This window comes from Glycine soja, chromosome 19, assembly GCF_004193775.1.
Source record: "Glycine soja cultivar W05 chromosome 19, ASM419377v2, whole genome shotgun sequence".
NCBI classification, from domain to species: domain Eukaryota; kingdom Viridiplantae; phylum Streptophyta; class Magnoliopsida; order Fabales; family Fabaceae; genus Glycine; species Glycine soja.
In genome coordinates this window covers 14645680-14672501 of record NC_041020.1, presented here as the reverse complement: position 1 = coordinate 14672501, position 26822 = coordinate 14645680, and the positions used below count along the sequence as shown (strand labels likewise).

Genomic DNA, 26822 nt, shown 5'->3' with positions numbered 1-26822 from the left:
TCCATCCTTCTTTTTAACCAACAAGACCGGCGCTCCCCACGGTGATGCGCTTGGATGAACAAATTGTTTGCTCAAAAGATCCTGTACTTGTGCCTTCACCTCTGCTAGTTCTACCGGAGACATTCTATAAGGCGCGATCGACACTGGATTCGCCCCAGGCACCAAGTCAATAATGAATTCCACTTCTCTCTCAGGTGGTAATTCACAAATATCATCAGGAAAAACTTCTGGAAATTCTGCCACCACCGGTATACTACTAACTTCAGCGTCCTCTTCCACATACATAGAGAACAACACCATGTAAGTTCGAACATCCTCCGTTCCTTCGTTGGCCGCATCCCCTTTCAATGATTCACTTGGAACTACATCTCCACCAAACACTAGCATCTTCTCCTTGCAGTCTAGAAAGATATGGTTAGTAGATAACCAATCCATCCCCAAGATCACATCTAGATGAGCTAAAGGTAGGAAAATCAAGTCCGCCATAAAAGATCGACCCTCAACAATTATAGGACACTTCAAACACATCCGGGAGGTGGTTACAGGCTCGCTCGTCGGAGTAGACACCACCATATCATATGGTAACTCCGTCGCACATAACCCCAACCTCTCCACACATGCATGAGATATGAAAGAATGCGTGGCACCTGAATCATAAAGTACATCTAGTAGTTTATCAGCAATCAAACACTTACCCCGTATCAAATCGTCGGAGGCAGCTGCTTCTGAACCACTCATAGCAAATACCCGAGAGGGTACTTTTGGTCTTCCACCACTAGTGTTGTTGTTGCTAACATTACCGCTCCTTGTGGAATTAGTGGGTCCACGATTGACGGTGTTGGAATTGGCTGTCACTGTCGGCCTTCCGGTCACCCTACATTCTCGAGCATAATGGCCCACCTTGCCACAAACATAACAAAGGTTCTCCTATGTCTGCTGGAGCTGTGGGCAATTCCTCTTAAGGTGCGGTCCTCCACACTGAAAGCATTGTACCCCAGTCCCCCTTGACTGGCTCATGTTGGAGGTAGCCATAGGTTGCTTCCCCTTGTTGCTAGCATACGGCTTCATCCTCTTGTTACCATTCCCCCTAAAAGGATGGTTTCTCTGAGGTCCTCCAACGCCTCTAGCTTGCCTCTCCTTCATCTTATCTTCAAAAATCCTGCACTTTGTCACCAGCTGATTAAAATCCGTGATCTGCATGTAGCTAACCGCCTGTTGGATCTCCAACCGAAGCCCATTCTCAAACTGAGCACATAAATCTTCCTCATTCCGAGCATCTTGGTATTGAGGCCAATACTGCAGAAGCTCATTAAACTTAGTCGTGTACTCCCCAACAGACATGTTTCCTTGCTTCAAATCTAGAAATTCCCTCGCCTTCCGCTTCCTGAGATCTCGCGGAAAGTAATTCTCCAGGAACTTGTCCTTGAAGGCATTCCAAGGAATCACGCCTCCAGGTGCAACAAATGAAGGCTTCACGAACTTCCACCAATTCTCGGCCTCCTCTTGGAGCATAAATGTCGCATAAAGGACCTTATGCTCCTCAAGGCAACCCATCGCCTCAAAAATCTTTTCCGTCTCAACTAACCACAACCTAGCACCTTCCGGATCATAGTCTCCACTGAACTTTGGCGGGTGGTTCTTACGGAAAGCCATGAGTCCCCGATACTCCGCCGGCTCCACATCACGTTCCTGTACTAGAGTTTCCAGCACAGCTGTGATGCGGTCGAGGACATCACGGTTCTGATCCCTACCACGTCCTGCCATACCTATCCTGTAGGGAAACTATTAGCACCCAAGAAATCCTAAAGAGAGAGTGTACCACACAGGCTATGACAGTTATAACAACATCCTTCTCTTTATACATACTTATACACACAACAATCCTATGAATCAGTCACACATCCATGCTCAAGACAAGAAGGCAGAAATACACACAATGTGTGACTTAACGTCACTCCCCGAAACCTACTTCCAAGTTTCAGAGATACACAGCATTCACACAGCAAGACCATAACAGGTTCACTAGAATCCAACTTTTGCTCTGTTACCACCATTTGTGGCGTCCCTAAATTAATGACTGGTTTGGTGGTAATGATTTAAATAACAAAAACCATGGTAGATTTTTTTTTCTTCTTTTCCCTTTTCAAATCTTTCTCTTTTTCACAATAACTAGGTGTAGAAGGAAAATCCTCACTATAAAGTCTTGAATGGCCAGTTCACAACTCTACTCGGAGTCATTTCTTTCTTACCGCTCATAATTCTCTAAATTATTTTGCTGTTTCAAAAGGAAGAATATACCAGCCATTACTTTAGGTCGTCACGTGAAAATAAAAGGATAAAATACAGTCGATAAACTCTTTTACAAATAAAGTTGCTAATACTTTCTTTTCAAATAACAAGATTGATCATAAATGCATTCATCATTTAAAGCTGTCCAAAATATGGGAGTTTTACAAAATATATATAGTGTCATCCAGAGCAAAGGTGTTCATAGTGGTGGCTTCAGCCACATGTATACAATCATCAAATTCCTATACATCAGGTCTACCCATACAAAAACAAAAGAGTAAACCTAATAGTCAGTCCTAGATACACCCACCCTCAAAAGTATACAAAACTAAACCAGAGAGCTGTCCACTAGGATGAAGAGCCTCCGCTGATCGCCATCTCCCCCGGACCACCATCTTCCGTAGAATCTGCCTCAGATGCCAACCTGACTTCCTCGGGAGAATCCACCTCAGGAAGTGGGTCCTCATCGCCCTCTAGAAAGTCAAGAGCATCCACAGCAGGCTCAGGAGGTAGCTCCTCGGGATCCTCTTCAGGGTCTTCCTCGGATGACGTTACCTCGATCACTTGGACAGGCTCCACTAGACGATATGGTGTAGGCGTGGGTAGTATCCACTCCACAGTGCGCTGAAGCGTCCGTGCAGGTTCATCTGGATGCACCAAAGAAGTAGCCGTGAATCGAATGGTGCCCCGAAATCGGCACCTCGTGTTGCCTTCGAGGGTCTCCCAAGCTCCCTCTAGGCACTCCATCTCTACTCGATCACGGATTAGCTGCGCCGCCATCACGATCTACAAGAAAGAAAAAAAAGGGGTAGACTCTTTCACAAGAATCTAACTATGTCGCCGCACAATGCGTCTCATAACCACTACATGCAATTAAAAGGAGTATCTTAAGGCTTTTCATCTCTGGTAATCGATTACACAGACTTGGTAATCGATTACCAGAGGCTAAACTCGAATTACACAGCCTCAGGACATGAAATATGCAAAAATGCATTGTGTAATCGATTACACATACCTGGTAATCGATTACCAGTGCCCCATCCCTCTGTGTAATCGATTACACAGGCTGGTAATCGATTACCAGAGGCCTCCACAATGTTCCAGTCCCCTTTCTAAGCCTGGTAATCGATTACACCCCCTTGGTAATCGATTACCAGAAGCCCTCATGGCTTCCTGACCTCGTTTTCAAGCCTGGTAATCGATTACACCCCGTGGTAATCGATTACCAGAGACCATCTTAGCCTCCTGTCTTCATTTTTAAGCCTTGTAATCGATTACCCACCCTTGGTAATCGATTACCAGAGGCCATAACCCACATATCAATCAAAGTTCACAGCTGGCCAGCCACCACAAGCCTCCTTGCTTTGTGGTCTTTGTTCCTTTTATCTGTTGACTGCCAGGAGCTCGCCTGTTTAGGTACATCACAGGTTCTCACTGACCGACTATGCCCGGGTTGGGTCGGGATTGGTCAAGCTTGGTTTTGGGCAATAGCACCCCACCTGACGTCCCCAAGGTCTCCAGACCCCCGCGACATATCTCCAGGTACCACTCTGTGGTCAACAATAAAAGCAGGAAGTTTCACCCTTCTACACTTCCTCATCTCAAGCTTGTAGGATTATGGGGTACCCATCACATGTGGTACTAGGTGGCGGTCGGGCGATGGTGCACAACAAATTTTCCACATCCACAAAGCGCGCATAAACCCACCATCCCCTGTTGCCCACCTCCATCTGAGCTCACGTACTCCCACGTAGCCTATATCCTCGTTTCTCTCAACACCGGGTCCCCATCAATCCTCCCAAGCTTCCACAACATCCAAGCAAAACAACATTCAAACAGCACAAGCTATCACAGCCAAGCAAAACAGGGCAAAGGCAGAAAACTCTGCCAAAACACCAACCAAATCACAGCTTTTCTCACTTAAAGACCCCAGTAACAATTCCTTCGTTCCGGTTCATTAACCGTTGGATCGACTCGAAAATTTTACTGGAAGTCTCTAATACTTAAGCCTACATTGTGACCGTTGGGATCTACTAGCAAACATCCAGAACTCATTCTGTACTACTCTTTCCACAGCCAACCACACATAAGCATTTTTCTGCACAAAGCCAAAATTCTGCTGCACCTATTTTGACAGCAAAATTCTGCATAAGTGCAGATTTCAAAAATCACACTTCCCCTCATCCAATCTTGCCCAAATCAAATCCTACAAGTCCCAAATCATGTATCAATCATGTCTAAACCAAAACCAAGCTTTAAAGCACAGCAACACAGAATCTAGGTGTCCAACACCCCTCAATTCAATGGGTTTTCTAGGTTTGAGAAGTGAAATTGAGAATGAGGTAAATTTGAAGCAAACTCTCACCTCACACAAGTCCATAACATCAATCTAAACTTGCTCAAACTGAATTTACACCTAAAATTTCACCGAATCAAAATTTGACTCCTCAACACCCAATTTTGCCCTATAAATGGCTCTTGGTTCACTTTGGTCATTTGTTTTTCTCTCTAGCACAGCCTAACCTTTCTCATAAGTCCTAAATGGCATTTCAAGCTAAGATTAACTCACTCTAACCTCTAAATACTACCAATTCCAGATTTGACCTTCCAGCCCTCAAAAATTCACTCTTTTTCCACTCCTAACACCACATTCTCACTTTCTAACCCTAGGTTAGTTCTACCCTTCATTTCTAACAGTTTTCCATAAGCAATTTCAGCACATGAACATCACAAGCATCATCATAAAAACCCTAAAACAGAATGGGTATGTTTAACACATCCAAACATGGCAATTTCAACAAGCTTTCAACAAGAGTCTTCACAAATAACTATCATGAAGCAGAAAACTAACAAAACTACCCATCATATCTCCCAAAACCCCATACCCACGAAAATCAAAGGAGAAAGAAGTCCACCCAAACCTGAAATTTCGAAGTCCCACTCGTAGACACACACTTCACGACCCCGAAAATGCTCTCCTTTCACGATTTGGGGCAGAAATGATGGCCAAAGGTTGAAGCTTTGTGTGGAGCTTCAATGGTGAATGAAGAAGAAGAAAGCTACGTGAGAGAGGGAGAGAAAAAGCTTCTGAATTTCTTTCTTTTGGCTGAGTGAGGAGAGAGAAAAGCTTTTTGGTTTTAAATAAAAGGGTTTTCTCTTTTTTTCTATTATTTTATTTAAGCAATGCCACATGTCTCCATTTGAGTGGAGCAAAAAGGGCCCACTTTCCCTTTTGACTGTGACACATACTCAGCCACAAAAGTGAGGAAAATCTGACCTTTGAAACGCTAAAATTCTGCCTCGGTTTGTGTGTCGTTTCTCTAGTTCCAGTTCCTCGCGTTTCTCTGCGTCCGTCGGGGCCAGTTTTTCGAAAGTAAGCAATATATATATCAAAACGCTCAGAATAAAACCCCGAGTGTGGTTCAGAGGTTGGTTTCGTTAAATTTTAAGTCGCACGCAAAACAATGATTTTTAAACTAATTAATTAAGAATTAACCCACAACCTCCCAGTTATGGATTTCTCTTCCTTAATTAGCCTAACCCGCGTATCTTGCCCCCACTACTCCTATTTCTACCAAGAACATATATGCATATACACTGAATAATACTTATATATATATAATCATTCAAAATACATCTTTTTCGAAAATTCCGGGTAGAAATTTCCAGGATGTCACAGATTCCCTTGTTGATGGAGAATTTGAAGATGATGGCTCAGAAGATTGAGCCTCTTCAAGGATGAAAGCTATTGTCCTGTCCTATAAAAGTTTTCTCCTCCTCTCTGCGTTGTTTCTTCGGCAAGCTGCTTCAATTTCCAAATCTAATGGGACCAATTCACCTGTAGAGGATCTACGAATACAAAACACTAACAGAAACAGTAGTTAACCAATCCAAGAGAAAACAAATGTTGAAAAGCTAACTAAATATTCACACTAACAAACAATCAAAGAATAAAGAATCAATGCATACCAATTAAACTAAACTTTCCAAATAGAAAGAAGTTCCCTGGCAACGACACCAAAAACGTGTTTACACCCCGGTGTTACTTGTTAATATGGATACGTAAATCTCACCGGCAAGTGTACCGAGTCGTGCAAGTAATAATAAAACGGTAAGAACCGAGTATCGAACTCAGGGAACTTGTTTTATTTGGCAAAGCATCATTCAATAGGCAGACATTTGTGCAAAGAATTGATTATCATGAATTAAAAACAAAAGTGATTTCTCTATTCAAATTTATTTTTTGTGTTGTTTGCTGAGAGCTAAAATACCAAACACCGATGTCTCGTGAGTTTGGACTAATTCTAATTAAGCTTCATTCTCAGATGTCTCTTGTTGAACTTAGCCTAACCGAACAGTGTTACGACTACAGCATAATAAAAATTAAATTACCACACTCCGTGTCCAGATTATACGATAACCTAGCCCTGTTCTATCCAGTTCTAAGGATGCAATACATTTTCCAATGCTAAAGCTCCTAACAGCACATACAAATGGGTGATCAAGCCACAAGCATGCGATAATTAAGCATGGATAAAAACAACGAACACATAAAAACAACTTCAAATAGATATGATAAGTATTTACATCAAGTACTTAGCAGAATTTCCCAACAAAGAATTTTACGCCTCCATTACAAGGGAGCACCTTTCACAAGCAGGAGAAGGGTTTCAGAGAAAATATCAGATTACAAAGTAGTGGGGATTTCTCCTCTACCTCTAGAAACCTAGAAATTACTCCTAAACCTAAAATTCTCCTAAAAGCTAAGGTTTTTGCTTCCTTACTCTGCTTTTCACTTTTGTTCTTCTGCCAAGCTCTCAGTCTATTCAGACCCCCTTTCTTTTTCTTCACTTCAGGCTTAAAAAGGGTTTTATGTCCTCGAAGGTGCGCTTAGCTCCACTTTCATGCTTAGCGTGAGTATGTAAATTTTGGCTCAGTGAGCCTGGCGCGCTTAGCACAAGAAGAGACAAAAATATCGTTGGGCGACTTGGTGACGCGCTGAGCACATGCTGACGAGGCAAATTCTCTCCAAGATTCCTCTTACTCGCTAAGCGGGCTGATGTCCCACTTAGCGGATGAATCTCGCTAAGCGCATGGACCAGGCTTAGCGAGACAGGAACTTTAGCACTTTCCAAAATTTCTCTTTTTTACCTAAAATTGAAGTGAAATTTACATTAATTCCATGAGGAAGGTCTCTACTTAGCAAAAATAAAAACTAAACAAGAATTATTTACAATCCTACAAAAAGAACCATAAATTGGGGAAAATATATACATTTTGGAAAACTTTTCTATACAAAAGTTAGTTGTAAAAAACGACTAACACCAACAAATGTTTTTCAGAAGGAAGAACTCTGACTTATTCAGAATTCGTTTCAAAGTTTGTATATAATCAAAAGACTAGATCATGGCACCTTAGAAAGAAAGGATACACTATTGGAAGGCTTATATGGGTCCCACCAACGACAAGAGAATTTTTTTTATTTGAGGATGATGCTTACTGCCTGCAAGGAAACAACTTCATTTGAGGATATTAGAACTGTTACAAATATTCAATACCCTACATATAGAGAAGCATGCTTTGCCATGGGGTTTTTACAAGATGACAGAGAATTCGTTGAAGCAACCAAAGAGGAAAATGACTGGGGCACAACTAATTATTTGAGGAAATTATTTGTGTTGATGCTTTTAACAGGTGCCATCAATAATCCTGAAGAAGTTTGGAACCAAACTTGGCATTGGTTAGCTGATGGCATTGAATATCATTATAGCAAATCAACAATAAATACAAGTTCGTTTTGTTTGATTAATGTTTACATTAGATGGCATCAACCATAATCATAATTTGACTAATAACGTCTAATGTGTTAGAATTACATATCGATGACAATCATCTGAGTAATTTGGCATTGCTCGAGATTGAACACCTGCTGCATGTAAACCAAAAATCACTTAAAGACTATCCTTTAATGCCATATCCTGAGGATGCTTACTTCACGTCCTATCTAGACAATAGCCTGATATTAGCATAGCTAAATTACAACAATGATGAGACTAGATCAAAATTTCTGCAACTTTTTTCATCCATAATAGGTGCTATACCTTTCCAATTTGAATTTGAATTGTTCTTCTTTTGTGTCTTACATAAGCTAATACATATTTATAGATGAACAAACATCAATTTATAACCAAATCATTGAAGTCGTCAACAAAAATCAAGGTGGCATGTTTTTCCTATATGGATTTGGAGGTACAAGAAAAACCTTCATATGGAGAACATTGGAAACTTCATTGAGAGCAAACAATCAAATTGTTATTATAGTTGCTTCCAACGGCATAGCTTCTCTATTGTTGCCAGGCAGCAGGACTGCACATTCAAAATTCAAAATACCTGTACCCATTTTTAAAGACTCAACATGCAACATTCATCAAGGAAGTGAATTAACTGAATTGCTAAATCAAACAAGCCTAATTATTTGGGATGAAGCACCAATGGCTCACAAATTTTGTTTTGAAGCGCTTGACCAATGTTTAAGAGATATAAGTAAAACTAAACCCAGTTCAAATCAAATATTTGGAGGTAAAGTCATGGTATTTGGTGGGGACTTCCGACAAATATTGTCAGTCATTCCAAGGGGAAGTCGCTCAATCAATTCCTCTTATTTATGGGATTGTTGTCAGGTCTTAAGATTGACAAAAAACATGTGTTTGCAGAACAATGTACAATCACCAGATGAACAAGAAACTGTCGCATTTGCTAAGTGGATCCTAGACATTGGAGATAGAATTATTGGACATGAAAATGATGGCTATTCCACAATTGAAATCCCTGAGGACCTGTTGATAATTGAATATGATGATCCAATCCATGCCATAGTTAACTCAACGTTCCCAGATTTATCTCAGCATCACAATGATCCTCAATTCTTCAACAGTAGGGCAATATTAGCTTCAACCAACGAAACAGTTGAACAGGTCAATGATTATATACTATCATTAATCCCAGGTAATCATAGAATCACTAATGTAATTGGTATTACATCTATCTAAATTAGCCCTGCTTAATTACCAATTTTTAAATATTATTATCTATTTAATGTTTCTGCTATTTTGGAGAGATCTTTAACTTTACAACTGTCATACTAATTACAAAAATTATCATAGGTGAACACATGGAATACCTAAGGTTTGACTCTATAGACAAATAAAAAACCATTGAAAGCTGTCATTTTCAAACAATAACTACTTAATTCCTTAATTCATTGATGACATCTGGCCTGCCAAATCATTGTATCAAGCTTAAAATAGTAACTCCTATAATGCTTTTAAGGAACTTAGACCAAACTCAAGGCTTGTGTAATGGCACTAGATTAATAATTACAAGATTGGCAAAGCATGTAATTGCGGCTGAAATCATTTCTGGCAAAAATTCAGGCCATATGGTTTACATTCCAAGAATGTCCATGTCCCCTCCACAATCACCATGGCCTTTTAAACTTTTAAGAAGACAATTTCCAATCATGTTGTCTTATGCAATGACAATTAACAAATCTCAAGGACAATCACTGTCCACAGTTGGACTTTATTTTCCAAAACCAGTTTTTAGCCATGGTCAATTATATGTTGCATTATCAAGGGTCAAAACAAAGAAAGGCTTAAAAATTTTGATCCATGATAAAGACCAAACAAATATGACTTCTACCACCAATGTAGTTTTCAAAGAGGTCTTCAATAATCTAACAAGGTTAATATAATTTTTGCCCTAACACAATTGTTAGTTTGTATTCCTAATAATACTTTATTTAACAATTACTCAAAAATGCTCTAATATGCAGCTAGATACAGGATCATATGAGCCACTGTCAAATGTTATATTATGAGGTACATAATATCATCTTCTACATTAAAATCTTTCTATTGCAATTTATACTACTGGATTCAACTTATGAATTGCATCTATTTTGCTTGATTTTAAAGATACATAGTGGACCACTTATAAATTCTTAAACTTTGCTCAAATCAACTACTTTATATTCATATATGTATTGCCTCTAATCCATAAAATTAATGACAAATAATTTCTTTTTTATCCCCACATAAATTATTAAGCACAACAAACATTAATCTTGCACTACCAAACGTGCAACGTTGATTAATGCCCATCGTTAAAAAATCTTATTACTTGTAATACTAATTCGTTCATTTTAAGTAACACTAATTAGTTTTTTGTTTTGCCACTAACATGCATTGATAAAAAAAATATTATAATCAACGGCAGCTCACACGAATATTTTAAAACATTGATATACATACATACATACATACATACATACATATATATATATATATATGTATGTATATATATATATATATATATATGTATATATAGTTAAACAATCAACTAATTTTGTAAAAAAAAATTGATTATTCATGAAAAAAATTTCTTCTGAAATTATATATTTAGAATATGTATAATTGCTTTGCTGAGACCATTAATGTTGAATATATGTTCTGCCAAATACATAATTATGATGATTTTTTGTGATACATTTTTCCCTGCATTTTTATAAATATCAATATTGGTTGTGACATTCAACAACAAAAAAAAAACACTTCAACTGCCTGCAACACCAGAGATACATTCATGATGATTCAAATCACTCTCTACGTCCAGTCTTCTGAGCCAGCATTCAATGCTCTATAATTCCCAAATTCATTCATATGCCACCAGCTACACGTTTTCACCAACCACTGCATCAGTCCGACACTTCTTCTCCAAACAGCGTTTCTTCTCCGGCCATCTACTCCTCCTTCGTTTTCGAAAAAAACAATACTCAGACGACTGCCAGCATGAGTCCAGACTCATCATCCAGTTCAAGTGAGACAACCATGAGTTCAAACTCATCATCTGTTTTAAGCAAGGCAAGTCTAAAATTATTTAGAATATATATTCAAATTCCGTTAACTATATTTTACTTTGTTTTGTTAAAATTTTAAGTGTAAATATGGTACTGTGATGAAACTCATCATCCGGATTCCCAAAGTTATGTGTTTCTTTTGTCAATACATACTTAGGTTTTCTTTCTCTCCTACTATTTTGTTCTATACATCAAACCAAAACTTCTTCATTAGTTAATTTTTTCAATGCATGCACGGATACATTTTGACTGATTGATATTATTAACTTTGACTTTAGAATTAAACAACGAACAACATATGAATAAGCACTGAAAATTTAGTTTTGTTATCCTTTGACTGCCATACAAAAAATAGGGAATTATTTTTTGTTTCTTCTGTTTATTGATATTAATCTGCAATATAGTACTATAAAATCGGTTCTAATTTGCAATATGCCACTGATGGATAGAAATTAGATAAAATATACACCTACTAGAATCCCCAACATTAAATCCACATTGCATTATTTTTTTACAATTTATTAATAACTGATATTGAAGAACTGATATAGCCATATATAAATTAATTAGAGTTCCCTTTCGTTTAGGGCAAAAATGAATTTAATTTATCTAAACTATAAATTTGAGACTAATCAATTTATGTTTTTTATCACCGAATAAAACGGCTATATTGACCAAAGGGAACAAAATTGAGTTCAGAACTGCTTCATCCTAGGTATTGTTTTTTAGGGATTTGTCCTATTAGGTGTAGCTTATGATTTTGACAATCATGTTGCTTGACTTCCACATTTGGATCTATATTGATTTGTCATCTTAATAAATAATTGCACATTGTAATTCTAGACCAAAACTTTTTACTTGCAGCACAAATCATATGTGATAGAAGTATGACAAAACTTGATATATTGACTCGACTGAAGTTCCTGCTTCATACCTATAATATACAGAATAGGAATAACGAGAGTTTTAGGAGAATCAAAAATGGCAGTGTGCAAAAGTTTATACAATAGTTCATCACTCTATGAATAACAGGATAGTAGAAATATTGGTTGGACTGAAGTTCCTACTTCACAATACCAGCATAAAAAACTACTCTCAAACCAATCACTAACTTAATTTAACCATTAACTGATCTACGAAGTATTAGTTGTCTGGGATGGCTTCTGTTAGAAAAGAAAATAATTGTTCCTACTCTATTTTATCATATGAGAAATCTAACATGTAACCAAACCAAAAAACAGACATAGGGCAGCAAATTTTAAGATTGTTGCTTTGTCCCAAACCAAAACAATCCCAAAACTTTGCCATAGCTTTTTTGTTTTGATTCTTAAACCTGCATTCCAACTGAATGCCACTTCATCCCAACAGCCTGTGTACATCTCAATCTTTATTTGCAGAATACTCTTTATAAAACCTGCAAACTTAACCATGACTATCACTCTCAACATTAATTGCAGAATACACTTCATGGCATGATACATTCATTGATTTTATTATGTTGTTGTCATTGTCCATATATTTTAAAATATTATCTTTCAGTACCATATTTTATCTTATTTTTTCCATTCTATCTCACTGCAGATTCAATATCTGGTTAACAAAAAACCATTAATCATGCAGTTCACAACACCATTCCACAACAATTGGGTAATCTTATATGCCCACTCTTTGGTTTTTTTTGTTTTTTCATTCGTGCAGTTTCATTTTCTTTTTATTATTATGTTTTTTTGCAGGACACCATAGTGGTGCCTTCTTTTTACCACCAACAATGGGCACCAGAATACCCTGACTTTGTCCATTTCAGTTATGATGGAACATCATACCAAATTAGACTAAGACAGCATCGGCAAAAAGTATACTTTGCTGAGGGACTAAACCAGTTCAGAAAAGATTTAGCAATTTATGAATCTATCACCATTCACTTCTTGGTGCACTAGACTTGCAGAAGACCACGAATGATCTCAAGAGAGCACCAGACCTGCAGAAGACCACGAATGATCTCAAGAGAGCATATTTGGACAATTGAAATCACCCAGTCGATGCTTGCTGCACCCCAACCGCTGGTAACCATCAAAAGTTGTTTTTTGTTCCTTATACAAATTCCTGTTTATATATAAGACTATTTTTTTTTCATTGCAGAGACTTCCAAATTGTGTCATTACACATGTTAATGCCTGCGGCCAACACATGACGATCCTTAGAAAATTTGGACCTCCACTGCAGTGGAATGTTGTGCTCCTTGACATTGGAATTGGTCACAGATATGTTATACAACCATGGTATCAATTCCTTGCCGACAGTGATTTCTCCCACGACGATGAGGTTTCCTTCTATTACAGACATGATAAAATATGAAAAATTATCATCCGCCGCCGCAGGAAAGACTGGGATGACAATGACAATGAATAAATTTGGAATGTTAAACTGGTACTTCTTGATAATAGTGTTTATCTTTCTTGCTTTTCTGAACAATTTATCTACTATGTAAATATATTATCAATGTTTAATCTATTTTAATTTGCACATAAATTTTCATTTTATTTTTACTTTACAAAACAAATAAATATATATGCAAAAAAATTTACAAACGATGCACGGATTACAAACTAATTTCATTAAATGCTAATGCAGATTTTGTGAAGTAAAACTCCAATTATGATGAAAAATACCACCAACACCACCTGCGAAACTGTATCCCAACTGTCCTTAATAAAAATGTTAAAAAGTATATTATTCTCATTTGTCTGTCATAATTTATGTACCCCACTTTAATTTTTCTGATGTACTAAACCGAGGGCAAACTGAAACCTGTTCCTCATGCAAAGCCCCTACTCACCATGTATCATGTACGTGTCATCACCCAACAACTCCACTTTTGCTATATAACAACACCCCCGTCACACTCTCCCTCTCTAACACACACCCCACTAACAATTCCTTCACTTGCAGCACTGTTGCATCATCATCTTCATTGCAAAACCCTAAACTTCACCTTCAACCATGACCACACAAGTACCACCACACAGTGTCCAAGTCCACACAACAACACACCGCTACGAAGCTGGCGTCGTCCCACCCGGAGCCCGTTTCGAACCGCCGCGTTATGAAGCCGGCGTCAAAGCGCCCTCCATTTACCATTCCGAGAGAGGTCCAACGACTTCCCAGGTCCTCGCCGTCCTCGCCGGCCTCCCGGTCGGTGGCATCCTGCTCCTCCTGGCGGGATTGACCCTGGCAGGAACCCTCACCGGACTGGCAGTTGCCACGCCGCTCTTCGTCCTCTTCAGCCCGGTGCTGGTTCCAGCCACGGTCGCCATCGGCCTGGCCGTGGCCGGGTTCCTGACGTCGGGGGCCTTCGGGCTCACGGCGCTGTCTTCCTTCTCCTGGATCCTGAACTACATCCGGGAGACCCAGCCAGCCTCGGAGAACCTCGCCGCCGCCGCGAAGCATCACCTCGCCGAGGCGGCGGAGTACGTGGGGCAGAAGACGAAGGAAGTGGGGCAGAAGACCAAGGAGGTTGGGCAGGATATTCAGAGCAAGGCACAGGATACAAGGGAGGCAGCTGCAAGGGATGCAAGGGAGGCAGCTGCAAGGGATGCAAGGGAAGCTGCTGCAAGGGATGCAAAGGTGGAGGCAAGGGATGTAAAGAGAACAACAGTGACAGCAACAACCGCAACCGCATGATGAGTAATTCTGATATTAGAGGGAGCATTAATGTGTTGTTGTGATGTGGTTTATATGGGGAAATTAAATAAATGATGTATGTACCTCTTGCCTATGTAGGTTTGTGTGTTTTGTTTTGTTGTCTAGCTTTGGTTATTAAGTAGTAGGGACGTTCGTTCGTGTCTCAAAAAAAGGGGTACTACCACTCTGTAGTGTATATGGATGCTGGAAATCAATGTGTTTTGTATTTGTTCACTTCCATTGTTGAATTCAATGTCAAATGTGTTTTGCGTTGGTTATGTGTAAAATTACTATCTTTCTCGTCCGATGATCAAAGTTTTAAGCAACAAAACCAAGGGTGAAATTTAAACTGTGCTTTGTTGAAGATTCTTTTATCATATTGAAAATCAAATTACTAGCAGCAGATTTTACCTAGCATGAAATTTTATCAACAGTACAGCACTCACTAACCAAGTTCCAAACTAAGATGCGCCATTAACATCAGCCAATAGCATTTTTCAGCAAAAGGAAGCTTTGAGCTGCAAAAAATCTAATAGGAAAGATTTGCTTCGTTTGTTCTTCAATGACAACAGTTAATATATAGGGTCTGATTAGGGTAAATTTTTCTAGAAGAACTAAGAAAAAGAAATAAAATGATTTTTTTTCGTAATTTGAACTTATGCACAAACTAAGTTCTAATTTTTTTTTTTTCATCTTTTAGAGAAATTATTATACAAGAGCTTTTACAATAAGTAAAAATATGAAAATTTTCTTATGAAAAATTCATTTCATTTTTAATTATTCCTAGAAATCCTTCTGGAAAGAAACCCATAGTCAAAACTCAAAAAGGCCTTTGACGCAAGATACCTCCGCTGTGTGGGTTAAAATAGTTTAAAATTTGTTTAACTCTCCCGTTAGTAAAAAAGCGACACTATCTGACAAAATGTGGACGTGAGCTTGTTAAAACGTCTTTAACATGTGTAAGACCCTAGTATTACTAGCGGGGAAAAATATTGTCTAACCAATAAAGAACATTCTCAATGTAGCTAAAACTTTAAAATAAATTGCATTTGGTGATGGGATTTACAATTGACAACATCCTTGGAGCATCATCAAAATTTTCATGAAATGTATCAAAACTATGTATAGCTTACCAAATTCACAACGCGTTAGTTAGTTTCTTGATACAACAACAAAACAAAATTGTAGATGGGCTGGGAGAGGAACAGCATATTCAGTTATAATGGAGAAGTGGTTAGGGTTAAGGTCCAGCTTCAGCATCTGTGCCACCATACTGGGTTTCCAGCTTTGAATCATTATTGGGTATCCAAAATGTGAGAACACTTGAAGCAGCAGCGAACATGGCCCTGCGAGGGGCCCACTTCAAGCACGAAGGCACACCAATATGGCTGGTCCAACATGCCACCTGCAGAGATGAAAACCAGAGGCTCATATAAAATATGGCTTTTTTGTTTTAATCTTTTATTAAAATTTTATTTATTTTTAGGTCTTCAAATTATAAGTTAGGTACTTTTAATTCTTGACGAGTGACACCATATTTTTGTTAAATGTAGAGATTAAAACAGCATTTTTTATATAATTAAAACTAAAAACCATCATATTTTCCGTGACCAAAACCATCTTTAAGCCTAAAATATATATCAATAAATAAATACATAAAACCTTTTTCAGCAGCCATCATCTACGGTTTCAAAGTTTTATTCATGTCTTTATGCTCATGCCATATTATTTATGCTCCCTCCGGATCCTCTACCCAAGTTAAAAGTAAAAAGTGGTGTTTGATCCTTTTTATAAGAATTATTTTTTACAGAAATACTCTTAATAAAAATCATGGCAGTGAAAGGTTATATTGACAAACAATTAGATCAGTATCCATTAATGTTTTTATTCGTTTCATTAATATTAAGAGTAATTTTGAAAGAAAAAAAAAAAGATAAATTAACTTTTTAGTCCCTACACTTTTTAAAATTTATGTTTTTAGTCCCTAATTTTCTTTTATATTTAGTCCCTTAACTTTTTAGTTTTTTAACTTTTTTCTATCCTTACTTTTAGTCCTCTCAAGGGATTAAAAGTAAAAAAAACAAAAGTTAAGGACTACAAGCAGATAAAATAAATTTAGGGATTAAAAACAAAAATTTTTTTAAAAGTTTAAGGACTAAAAAGATAGTATATCCCAAAAAATATAAATATTAAACATATTTAATGTTATCCTTAATTCTTAATTCTTATAAATTAGTTAAATGGATCTTATAAAAAAGATTAAAGGGAATATACGTTTTGAATGTATAAGGATTCGGGACATAAATTCACAAGCACAACAATTCATATACAACCAAAAAATTATAAATTGCGGATGGCAGTCCATGGCGAAAAGCCAAAAATCCACAATATGAATTAAAAAGAATATATAACATGTAGAAAAATTCAAAAGAATAATAAATAATATAAACTAATAAAACAAATATAAAAAAATTAAAAATATATTCCATGAAATAATACACATGGAAATCTCATAACAGCTCTAAAAAAAAAGATAAATATAACCTAAAAATGTCCTAGAAGTGAGAAAGAGAAGAAAAAAGAATCAAGAAAACGAGAAAAACAGAAAAAGGGAAAAAATGATAAAAACTGAATTAAAAGAACAGAAGAAAACAAGAAAAGGAGGAAAAAACAAGATGGTGAAAAAATTGAATAAAAGAAAAAGAAGAAAAAATCAAGAAAAACAGTATAGATGGTGACAAAAATTGAATAAAAATAAAACGGAGAAGGGGGAGGGGGGAATGAAAAATAGAGAAGAGATGATGAGAATGTGAAGGGAAAAAGAACAAATGAAAAAGAGATGAAAAAACAAGGAAAAAAAAAGGAAAGAAATGATTAAACTCAGATGATGGGAGCTGGAATCGGAATCCCTGGCCAATGGTGACTGGAGTGAGAAGATTGGATGAGTGGCAATCAGCACAGGAACGAGTAGGAGAAGATAACATGCAGAAGTGCAAGAAAGGTTTTAAAAACCCTATTTGAAACTCTTAATTAAAAAGAAATCCACATCCGCCATGGCAATGGTAGAAAGCACCACAAAGTGGGTAGCGAATTGCAGCGGGCATCTAATATAAACTGCCCTGCTACTCTTTAATAGCAGCACCATAACTACAAAGTTAATAAAAAGGCTGATAATCTAACTTAACAGTATTAAAATTTAACTACTGCAAGCCTGCAATAATTAACCAAAGATGGCAACATGTTGTTATCCTGCCCAACTCATATCTATCTTCAGTGATCCACTGCTAATTCTGATGTTTTTAAAATAGTTTTCTAAATCTTATTATTTTTTTTCGCGTAATTTTTAATTTCTTTGTTTTCTACTGCTAAATCATACATGTCTTCTGCAATATATTCAGCATATTTTACAAAATGGTCAAAACCATCCTTAGAACCTTACTAAATGTGCAGCAAATCACTCCATTCATTAGATATTCACTGTGCTAACAAAATGTCCCATGTACTTCACTTGAAACCACTAGTTTATGGTAAGTCAAGTGATAACCAAAAGTAAGACAACAATAATAGCCAAATAAGTGAGATCAACTACATGAATCACATAATCCATTAATGATTAAACTCCATTAAAAACCAAATTCTCAGGGGTATCCCTTTTAATAATTTCCTCCAATGTCCTTAGTCTCCCTCTACCCTTTTCCACAGGATTAAAAACAATGCAATCTACTCTTCATTGATACCTCTGATGGCCTTTTTTGCATGTGTTCAAACCACCTTAACTTATTTTTTGTCATATTTTCCATGATAGAGTATCACACCAATATCACCTCGTATACAATCATTTGCATTTTGTCTTTTCTTATGTGATCACACATCCATCTAAACATACTCATTTTTGCTACTTCCATTTTTTCTCTTTGTTCTTTTAAAACCCAGCTTAAACTATCAGATTATATTTGGTCATTTAGCAAACTCATTTTTTTTGTCATTTAAACACATTTCTGATTACAGAAAGTACACACTGACAATTTTCAGTAAATAGAGTAGATGTTTCATGAGCAGAGGAAGTCTTTCACACTCACACATCAAGTTCAAATGATTTTATTTGCCCATCTAGTAAGCAGGTTTTTACCAATTTGGAAATTCTGAAGGTAGATTACACAGAAACTGAAGTATAAGGGGTATTTTATGTATATTTTTACCTGTTTTAAATTTATACATGCATATTTTATCACTATCTAGAATGAAGTCATGCATCAAGCTGGTCCTAAAACACTGTTGGTTTAACAACAGACTAAAGTAATAGGAGAAATTGCAGAGCTTGAATTATTCCAGTAATACATCAATAAACATGTCCACATCTATGAACTACAGATGCTGGTTTAAACATTTGCCTCATCTTAAAGTATCCTATTAGAATTTTTTTAAAAAAAATAGCAGAATCATATTATAGTAGAAAATAGAGAATACCTCATTTTTGGTCTCAATACTCCAAACTTGCATGGTTCCGCTTCCAGATCCTTAGACATCAAAATTAAGAAAATTTTATACTCATTACACGTAGCTTACGGAAAATGTTAATGGTAGAATAAAAGTAACTAGCATCCACAATCTAATGTATCTATACTCAGAGAATATAATTTCATTTGAAGAACCATGTATGATATACTACAGACCTCATTTCATTGTGGACAGTACTCTTGAACTCAGCAAATACAATAAGCAATTACAGAAAGGAAATGAAGCTTGAAAATAAAATGTCATTTTCTCAGTTTCAGGTCTAACAAGTCCTACAGCTTGGCCAGTCATCTGCCTGAGTATAATTATCCAATTGGTAATTTCTCTTATCAATAGCATATTATAGCCCATGGTGGAAAGACCAAAATCAGCTATGCCACATGGCAGAAAGTGTTAAAGGCAAATAGGGGAAACACAACATTCAAAATCAGTATTGTCAAACAAGTTATGGTGGAGCAGATTTGGGTGTAACTGTAAATATATTTCACCATCAATGGCTTTGTGGTTTTCACGATTGAGCTGTTCATGGCCAAAACCAACATAACACCATGGCAAATGACAGCAGTCTATGCTTTCTCAGACATTTCAAGGGCCTTTTCTTTAGGGGAGACAATAATATTTTTTTGGGTTTTAGATTATGCATATAAATCCCAAAACCCTGTTTAAGAAATTTGACCATCTTTATATAATTATACACATTTGCTCAAACTCTAAGACAATGCACAATCACTGTTTTTCTACTTGTCTCCCGCGCAACCTACACTGTCAGTTGCAAAATATGACATCATACATTGAGCCCTCTCTTACTTCAGGAAGCACAGCCACCCCCAGTTATTTCAATTTTATTGTAATATTATTTCAGTTTCAATTTTGTATGTCTGACACTGTTTCTCATACTTCTCCCAGTTCTCTGTTTGTCTTCTATTTCAATTTTGTTTCTAGGTTTCTCTTACTTATCTCTATTTTTTATTCAAACAATGTCTTTTTTTTCATGTGATTGCCTTGTTTTGTTTCAATTTCATGTATTTCAATTCTATTAAATACTCAATTTTAGTCCACACCTCCCATTTCAGACTTCAATAATCCTTCCCTTTATTACTTTAATATTTTGATACGGAATGTAAATTTTTTACCTTATTTTATATTATACAGCACAAGTTACAGTGTTACAAGTATCAAAAGTAGTAGTGGGGAAGATTTGAAAGCTCTATCATGTTTAATGCATGGTTGGGTAGAAAATAGAGATCCTTAACTTCTTGATGAACTTTTTATTAAGGACAACGATGATTAAATCTATTTATGCATTAGACATTGTGTAAACTAGAAAGAAAATACTTAGTTGCATAGACTCCATTGTGGATGAGATGGGGAAGAAAAGATTGTGAAAGTTATACTGGACAAAGGAAGCAACTATGTTTTTGTCTAGTAAATTACTAGAAGAAAAAAACCACATTTATGTTGAGCTCTTAGTGCAACCCCACTGCATACAATTGATGTTCAGAGAGAAGAAAGTTCCCTCTAATGAGAACAGTTCAAAGGGTAATATCTCTTGTTGCCTTCATCTATAGACATTCCAGATTTTAAGTATCTTGAGTTTGTAGAAGTACTTTCTTAACAAAAGGGAAATGGTGAGACATGTAGACACCTGATTTGAAACATCCGTCCTCACATTGAAAAAGGTTAAAAAAGAAAAGGAAAATATATCAAATGATTAGACAAATTATCGAAGGAGGTTAGAAGTAATAAATATTGTACATATTTCAACTATCCAGAACAATAATAAAAGTAAATATACATAAGTTTTCGAAAATACTAACATTAGGTGGATTTGGACTTTAGAGGATTCTTATATTTGCCTTCATTGTTCCCAAATGATTGAATAATAGCTTCACTTATATGTATGTGTGTGTGTGAGTGTTACGGATAGCAATCTGGGACTGCAGACAGCAAGGCCCAAAATGCAAGACAGCAAGGTCTCATGCAAGCATGCACCGTAAGTAAGGAGAAGCGCAACCAATATGCTAGTATCGTGTCTTCTAGAAGATGCTTAGGAATAAAGGAATATTTGCCGCTAGGATATTTTCTGATTTCGTATATCTTTTCCGTTTTGGTTGTGGGGTCCTTGTCCCCTCTATAGCTGCTATATATGTATGTAATTTGCGCTTCCAGAATGCAAGAAGAAATCCCAGAATTTCCTTTTCTCTCTCTCGGCTCTTAGGAGGCAGCTTGGTCCTCGAATTCCAAGCTCTATCTCTTCTCTTCCTCTTGTTCTGGAGGCACTGGTAACCTCGAAACCAGCTACCATTTCCGCTGCACGTAACAGTGAGTGTGTGTGTGTATAGGGAGGGGATCCACTTAGAGTTGCTCTTCATCCTCATCATCCATTTTTTTAAGATCTAATGGTTGAAATAAGTAACTAATCTTAACCATTAGATCTCAAGAAAATGAATGATGAGGATGAGAAGTAACTCTAAAAGAATTACTCTTGGAGTAAATGGATCCCTCCTCATATATATATATTAGCTCAGAAAAGCTGACAATAAGGCTAAGATATTTATGAAATGACAAAGATTGTAATCATTATAATGACATTAATCCTGATGATTGATGAATAGGAGGATAATTAGTTTTGGACTCAGTTATTTATATGTTATAGGTTGATAAGGTTCTTTTGCATTTATTAGCTCAGATAAGAGCTGACAATAATGCTGTTATTGACTACATGAATTATGATTTGATTTTGCCAAGGATACGGTTGTTATGAAGACAATTCCTAGTTTAAATTTAAAATCATTACATTGAGAATTTTGAGTATGGTACACAACTTTATATTCATACAATATATATAAAAAATGGTGAATTGATAATTATCCTAATTTATACAGAAAAATTAGAGTAAATTACACTAACCACCTCTAAAGCTTCATGGTAATAATAATAGGAGAAATTAGAAGGGTAACAGTTTTTGTGCATATCAGCTGGTAAATATAACCAGGAAGCAAGATGCATTGAAAATAAAAGTTTTAAAAGGCTAAATTGTAAAGAGATGAAACGTCATACCTGCCACCATGTACTTCCCATCTGGGGTAAATGTAGCCTCTATTGGGGTACCAGGAGATGGTTCCAAACTAAATCCACAACGCTGCACAAGTTAGAAAACTATCAATTTCCGCATATTTTGAACAAATACATTACTGCATATGGAAAATGTAATGCAAAGGATTCAATTATCAAAGAAATTTACCTTCTCTCCTCCATATGCATCAAGAACATAAATATTGTTATTAGTAGTAGTCAGAAGCATTGATTTGCCGTCATTACTGAATTTGATATCACAAACTTCGGCTGTGTCACCACCAACTAGAAAGGTGTCAAAGGGACCCTACACCAATATGGGCAATGTCAGTGTTGTGAAGTTATGAAAAGCATAGCAAAGGCTAGAGAAAGGTTACAAATACAAACCTTGTCATAAGAACGAGAATCAAATAATTTAATAGCTCCCCCTTCCATTGCTACAGCAAAGACCAGGCCTTGTTGGTCATACGCAACAGCGGGTCTACCACGTAGATGTAAGATGCCCTGAAAACTATATCAGTGAGCAAAATCATAATTGTTTCTCCTATAATTTTTCCTTGATGCACTGCAAATATTAATCTTTTGAAGCTTGACCATGGATTTTAAATTTTAATTGCGATTGCAGTCATGGTTGCATTGTGGTTGTTGAAGGCCAACTATGATCAATTCAATTTTGCAATCACAGCCTAATGCAGTTAGCAATGGCCGCCAGCATCATGTGATGCCTTCCACAGCTTTAAACCTTGAGCTCAACTATAACAAATTGTTATCATGTTAAGTGAGTGAGTTTTGAAAAGTGTGGAAAAAGTCGCCTGTCTTGTATATATATTTACTTTGTAATTCTTGTACTACACAGTACTATATAGTATCTTCACCAATATAACTAAGCATCTATACTTCTTTTTTTTTACCTTCAAAAGTCACATAAACTACATTAAATCCCCCCCCCCCCCTCCAAAGAAATGAAAAAAATGAAAACTACCAACCTGGCAAGCATTTACCCGAAGATCCCATATCCTAACACTGTGGTCTAGAGAACCAGACATGAAGCTATCATTGATTGGAGACATGCAGAGAGAAACAACTCTGCAAAGCAAGACATATAAAAAAAAAATCAGCAATACGATCATGTATAACAAAGGAACTGACATACTCAGAATCATTGACCTAATAGGGTTCAAGAAAAGGTGAGGCTGAGGAAAGCTTTACATTCATACATCAATTTAACATAGAGCAGAAGTTATAAACAGGAAAGTTAAAAAGATTAAACAAATAAAATAAAATAACTATCCACCAAAAATTGAAAATAAGACTATTTCTATTTCACTTTTATGTAGGGTAAAAAACAATAATAATCTTAGCAGCCAGAAATACTTCCCACCAAGTGAACTTATACAGTAACGATTACTTGTAGATTGTGATCTCAGTCCTACAATCAGAGGCCACAGATGTCCCAAAACAAAAAGGAAATGATACAACAATAAGAAATAAGAATTATTTTTTGCCTAAGGCAAATAGCAACTAGGAAAAAGCACCTAGTTTTCCTTCCGCAGGGAAAAAAATTCATATATGAAAAAAATGCATCCAAATCTAACCTCTGTTTATGCCCTTTGAAGTATCGTAAGCAGCGATTATCATACATTGATAAATACCGCAATGATTCTGGCACACAAGGAATAAGAAGTGAATAATTGCAATCATAATATGTAGCCAGTAACCACTGATTAGCTGTAAAATAAAATTGTCATATAAAGAAGTCAACCTCCAGTAGACTCCAAAGTGTACTTTGAAGAGCATATAACAGAGCTTGGATGATGAGTAAAACATATACGATCAGTACCATGTTTCTTATGATAAGTGCTCTTCAATAACCTGGAATTGAGGGTAAAGTTATTCATGTATTAAGCAGTAAGTAAATCATAAAAACTTTATCATTTATTAGACAAATTATTTTCCCGAGGGAAAAAGAAGACTTAATTGGTAGAATTAATGGTGGGCAAAAATTTATTACATTAGCAATTTAAGCTTCTGCAATAAAGCAAATTTCTTTTCTGGATATAAATAATGAAACAAACTTAAAAACTGAAATGAGTGTTTAGTATTCAGAGTTTGTAAGTTGAGTTAGTAGCATATTTTAATTTTTAAATCCCAAGTAGTGGGACACTGGGGCATAGCAGCCAGACCCAAAAACACTATAGTTCGTTAGCAGCTATTTTGAAATTTGTATGTAGCTTGTTTATATTAGGGTTTTAAATAGGCTCTGCAGTAGTGGCGTGTCAGTGCGGAGAGGCGACTGCCCACTACAGGGGTTGCCATAGCAAAGCGGTTTAATGTAGTGGCCACAGTGGCATTATGTGTTGATTCGAAAAAAGACCAATGAACAAAGAAATTAGGGCTTTTTTGGGGGACATTTTTTGGGATTTCAATTTCCAAAGATGACATCTACAGATGTAATAATAGTGAAAATTTTAAAGAAGGCCACTTGGATTTAGAAGATGGTGATTGGTGATTCCTATAATCTAGGAAACTTGTATTTGACTTTTGTTGGTATTTACTTGTATGTTTTGTTTTAGAGCAGAGATTTGCTTCTTTCTCATAAAAGTAAACTCACTTAGCATTAGCAATGTCATAAAGTCGCACCGAATCATCCTCACTAGCTGTGACAAGTAAATCATCCTTTCGATGGAAATCAATCGAATGTATCATCCCACCCTGAAAATGCAAAGATCAGTAAACCCTACAGAAAAGACACAATTGCAATGAAGCTACCATTTCAATGCCAAGAACAAGATCAAAGGCATAACCAAATTAGAAGAAACAGATTTAAAGGGACGAAGTGATTGTTCCTCAACAATATTTGACTTGGCAATATTCCAATTTCAAAATCGCTTACACTTTAAAATAATGAAAAATAACATAATCTTTTCTAAAATTAAAAGATTAATAATCTCAATAATTTGCTCAAAAAGAATAACATCAATAAGTTTAAACAAAATCTTCTCTGCCAGTAACGCTGCATTCAGAACGAGAAGTGATCGAAAAGATAGATATTTGAACAAAAAGGTTCGCTAGTAGATTAATGGACAAACCTAACAGAATTTTTTTTTTCCTTCACAACAAGAAACGCCTAAAACTGTTCAAATGTGTGAGAGAGGGCACTGAAATAAAAAGTGAAGAGAATCAAATTGAAAGGGAAAAGAAGGGTTACGAAGTCGGAGAAAACGGCTCCTATGGCCATGCTTCGAACCAAATCGTCGTCAAGCTCCGTGAGCGACGCCGTCATGTTGGCGGAGCAAAGTAGCAAGAGAGTGGAAACAAAGCAGAAGAATCCGTCGTCGCTTTTTCACTGTTGTTTTACTTTTACTAAGTAGTAGTGGGGCAGGTTGGGATATTCGGCTATTTATTAGGTGTGTTGTGAAAACCGATCCGGCCCGGCCGATCGGGCTAGTTCGGTCAGGAACCGGACGGTACGGGGGAGCTATCGGATTCGAAATGCATATGATCCGGTTTGGCCCGATGTGAACCAGCCGGTTTTGGACAAAATCGATGACCGGTCTAGTTGCACACTTTTTTTATTAAAAAAAATCGCAAAACAACGCTATTTTTGTGGAACGCTGCGTTTTGTCATTTTGATAAATGATGATTTTCCCTCATTTCCCTCTTCCCTGAGTTCTTTCCCAAAGACTCAAACACGGCCTCGACAAAACCTAGCAACACCTTTCTCAATCTCGAGGCCAGCCTCGCACCCAAACGGCTTCTTTCCCTCCTCGTTCCACACTGTTGTCGCTGACCTGCATCGTTGACAAAGCCTCCGTAGTGCAAGGCTTCTGCGACACATGAGAGTGAGGTTGCTGAGTTTGAATCTGCGTTTACCTTGCACCTTGCAGATAGGAAACAGATGAGAGTGAGGTTGCTATGAGCGGTTGCAATGTCTCAAGCTCAAGGTTATTGAAAATTTAGGGTTGGAGAATTTACACACTGGTCTATTAAGATTTTATTTAACAATCTTCTAAAACAAGATTCTATTTAACAATTAATATATAATTGAAGATCTATCATTTAATTTCAATTTGCTTTGATTTGGTGCATTGTTTGAATTTGATAAATATTAAACTTTGTAGTAATGGATTGAATGATTAAATTATGTTATATATATATAAAGAGAGGGAGATTGGATTAATTATTAATGAATTGGTTCAATTAGTTACCTAATATTTCAAGATTTAATAATATTGATTTCAAGAATAACATGGGTTCATATAAAAATCAACCTAGGAGTCTGTAACCCATAATAATAATAATAATAATAATAATAATAATAATTATTATTATTATTATTATTATT

General features: G+C 36.5%; 2 protein-coding genes and 1 pseudogene across 3 annotated transcripts; 2 read left to right on the top strand and 1 right to left on the bottom strand.

The window, feature by feature from the left end:
• Positions 1-10042, top strand: part of LOC114398621 — a 41771-nt pseudogene extending 31729 nt beyond the window's left edge.
• A 4056-nt stretch (positions 10043-14098) lies between these two features.
• Positions 14099-15174, top strand: LOC114398384 (P24 oleosin). Its single transcript, XM_028360571.1, has one exon. The coding sequence runs from the start codon at positions 14207-14209 to the stop codon at positions 14885-14887; it is 681 nt and encodes a 226-aa protein (XP_028216372.1). The 5' UTR covers positions 14099-14206; the 3' UTR covers positions 14888-15174.
• A 733-nt stretch (positions 15175-15907) lies between these two features.
• Positions 15908-26380, bottom strand: LOC114398002 (protein ANTHESIS POMOTING FACTOR 1). 2 transcript variants are annotated; one of them, XM_028360105.1, is made up of 10 exons: positions 25686-26380; positions 25089-25189; positions 24240-24349; positions 24073-24139; positions 23464-23563; positions 22865-22981; positions 22647-22784; positions 22463-22544; positions 19355-19404; positions 15908-16292 (listed from the first exon to the last, which is right to left on the bottom strand). In XM_028360105.1, exons 1-10 carry the CDS (start codon positions 25758-25760, stop codon positions 16128-16130), a joined length of 1005 nt encoding a protein of 334 aa, XP_028215906.1. In that variant the 5' UTR covers positions 25761-26380; the 3' UTR covers positions 15908-16127. The 2 variants fall into 2 exon arrangements, with proteins under 2 accessions (XP_028215906.1, XP_028215907.1); XM_028360106.1 differs by lacking the exon at positions 25686-26380 and adding an exon at positions 25567-25671.
• Between the last annotated feature and the right edge of the window lie 442 nt (positions 26381-26822).

What these genes read in the sequence shown, in the direction of transcription:
- LOC114398384 (XM_028360571.1), top strand. Translation starts at nt 14,207, where the DNA reads ATGACCACACAAGTACCACCACACAGTGTCCAAGTCCACACAACAACA.
- LOC114398002 (XM_028360105.1), bottom strand. Translation starts at nt 25,760, where the DNA reads ATGACGGCGTCGCTCACGGAGCTTGACGACGATTTGGTTCGAAGCATG. An exon ending in TATGACATTGCTAATGCTAA is followed by an intron (nt 24,350 to 25,088) that starts GTGAGTTTACTT and finishes CCTCAATTCCAG; the next exon opens with GTTATTGAAGAGCACTTATC. An exon ending in TTCGGGTAAATGCTTGCCAG is followed by an intron (nt 22,982 to 23,463) that starts GTTGGTAGTTTT and finishes TATAGTTTTCAG; the next exon opens with GGCATCTTACATCTACGTGG.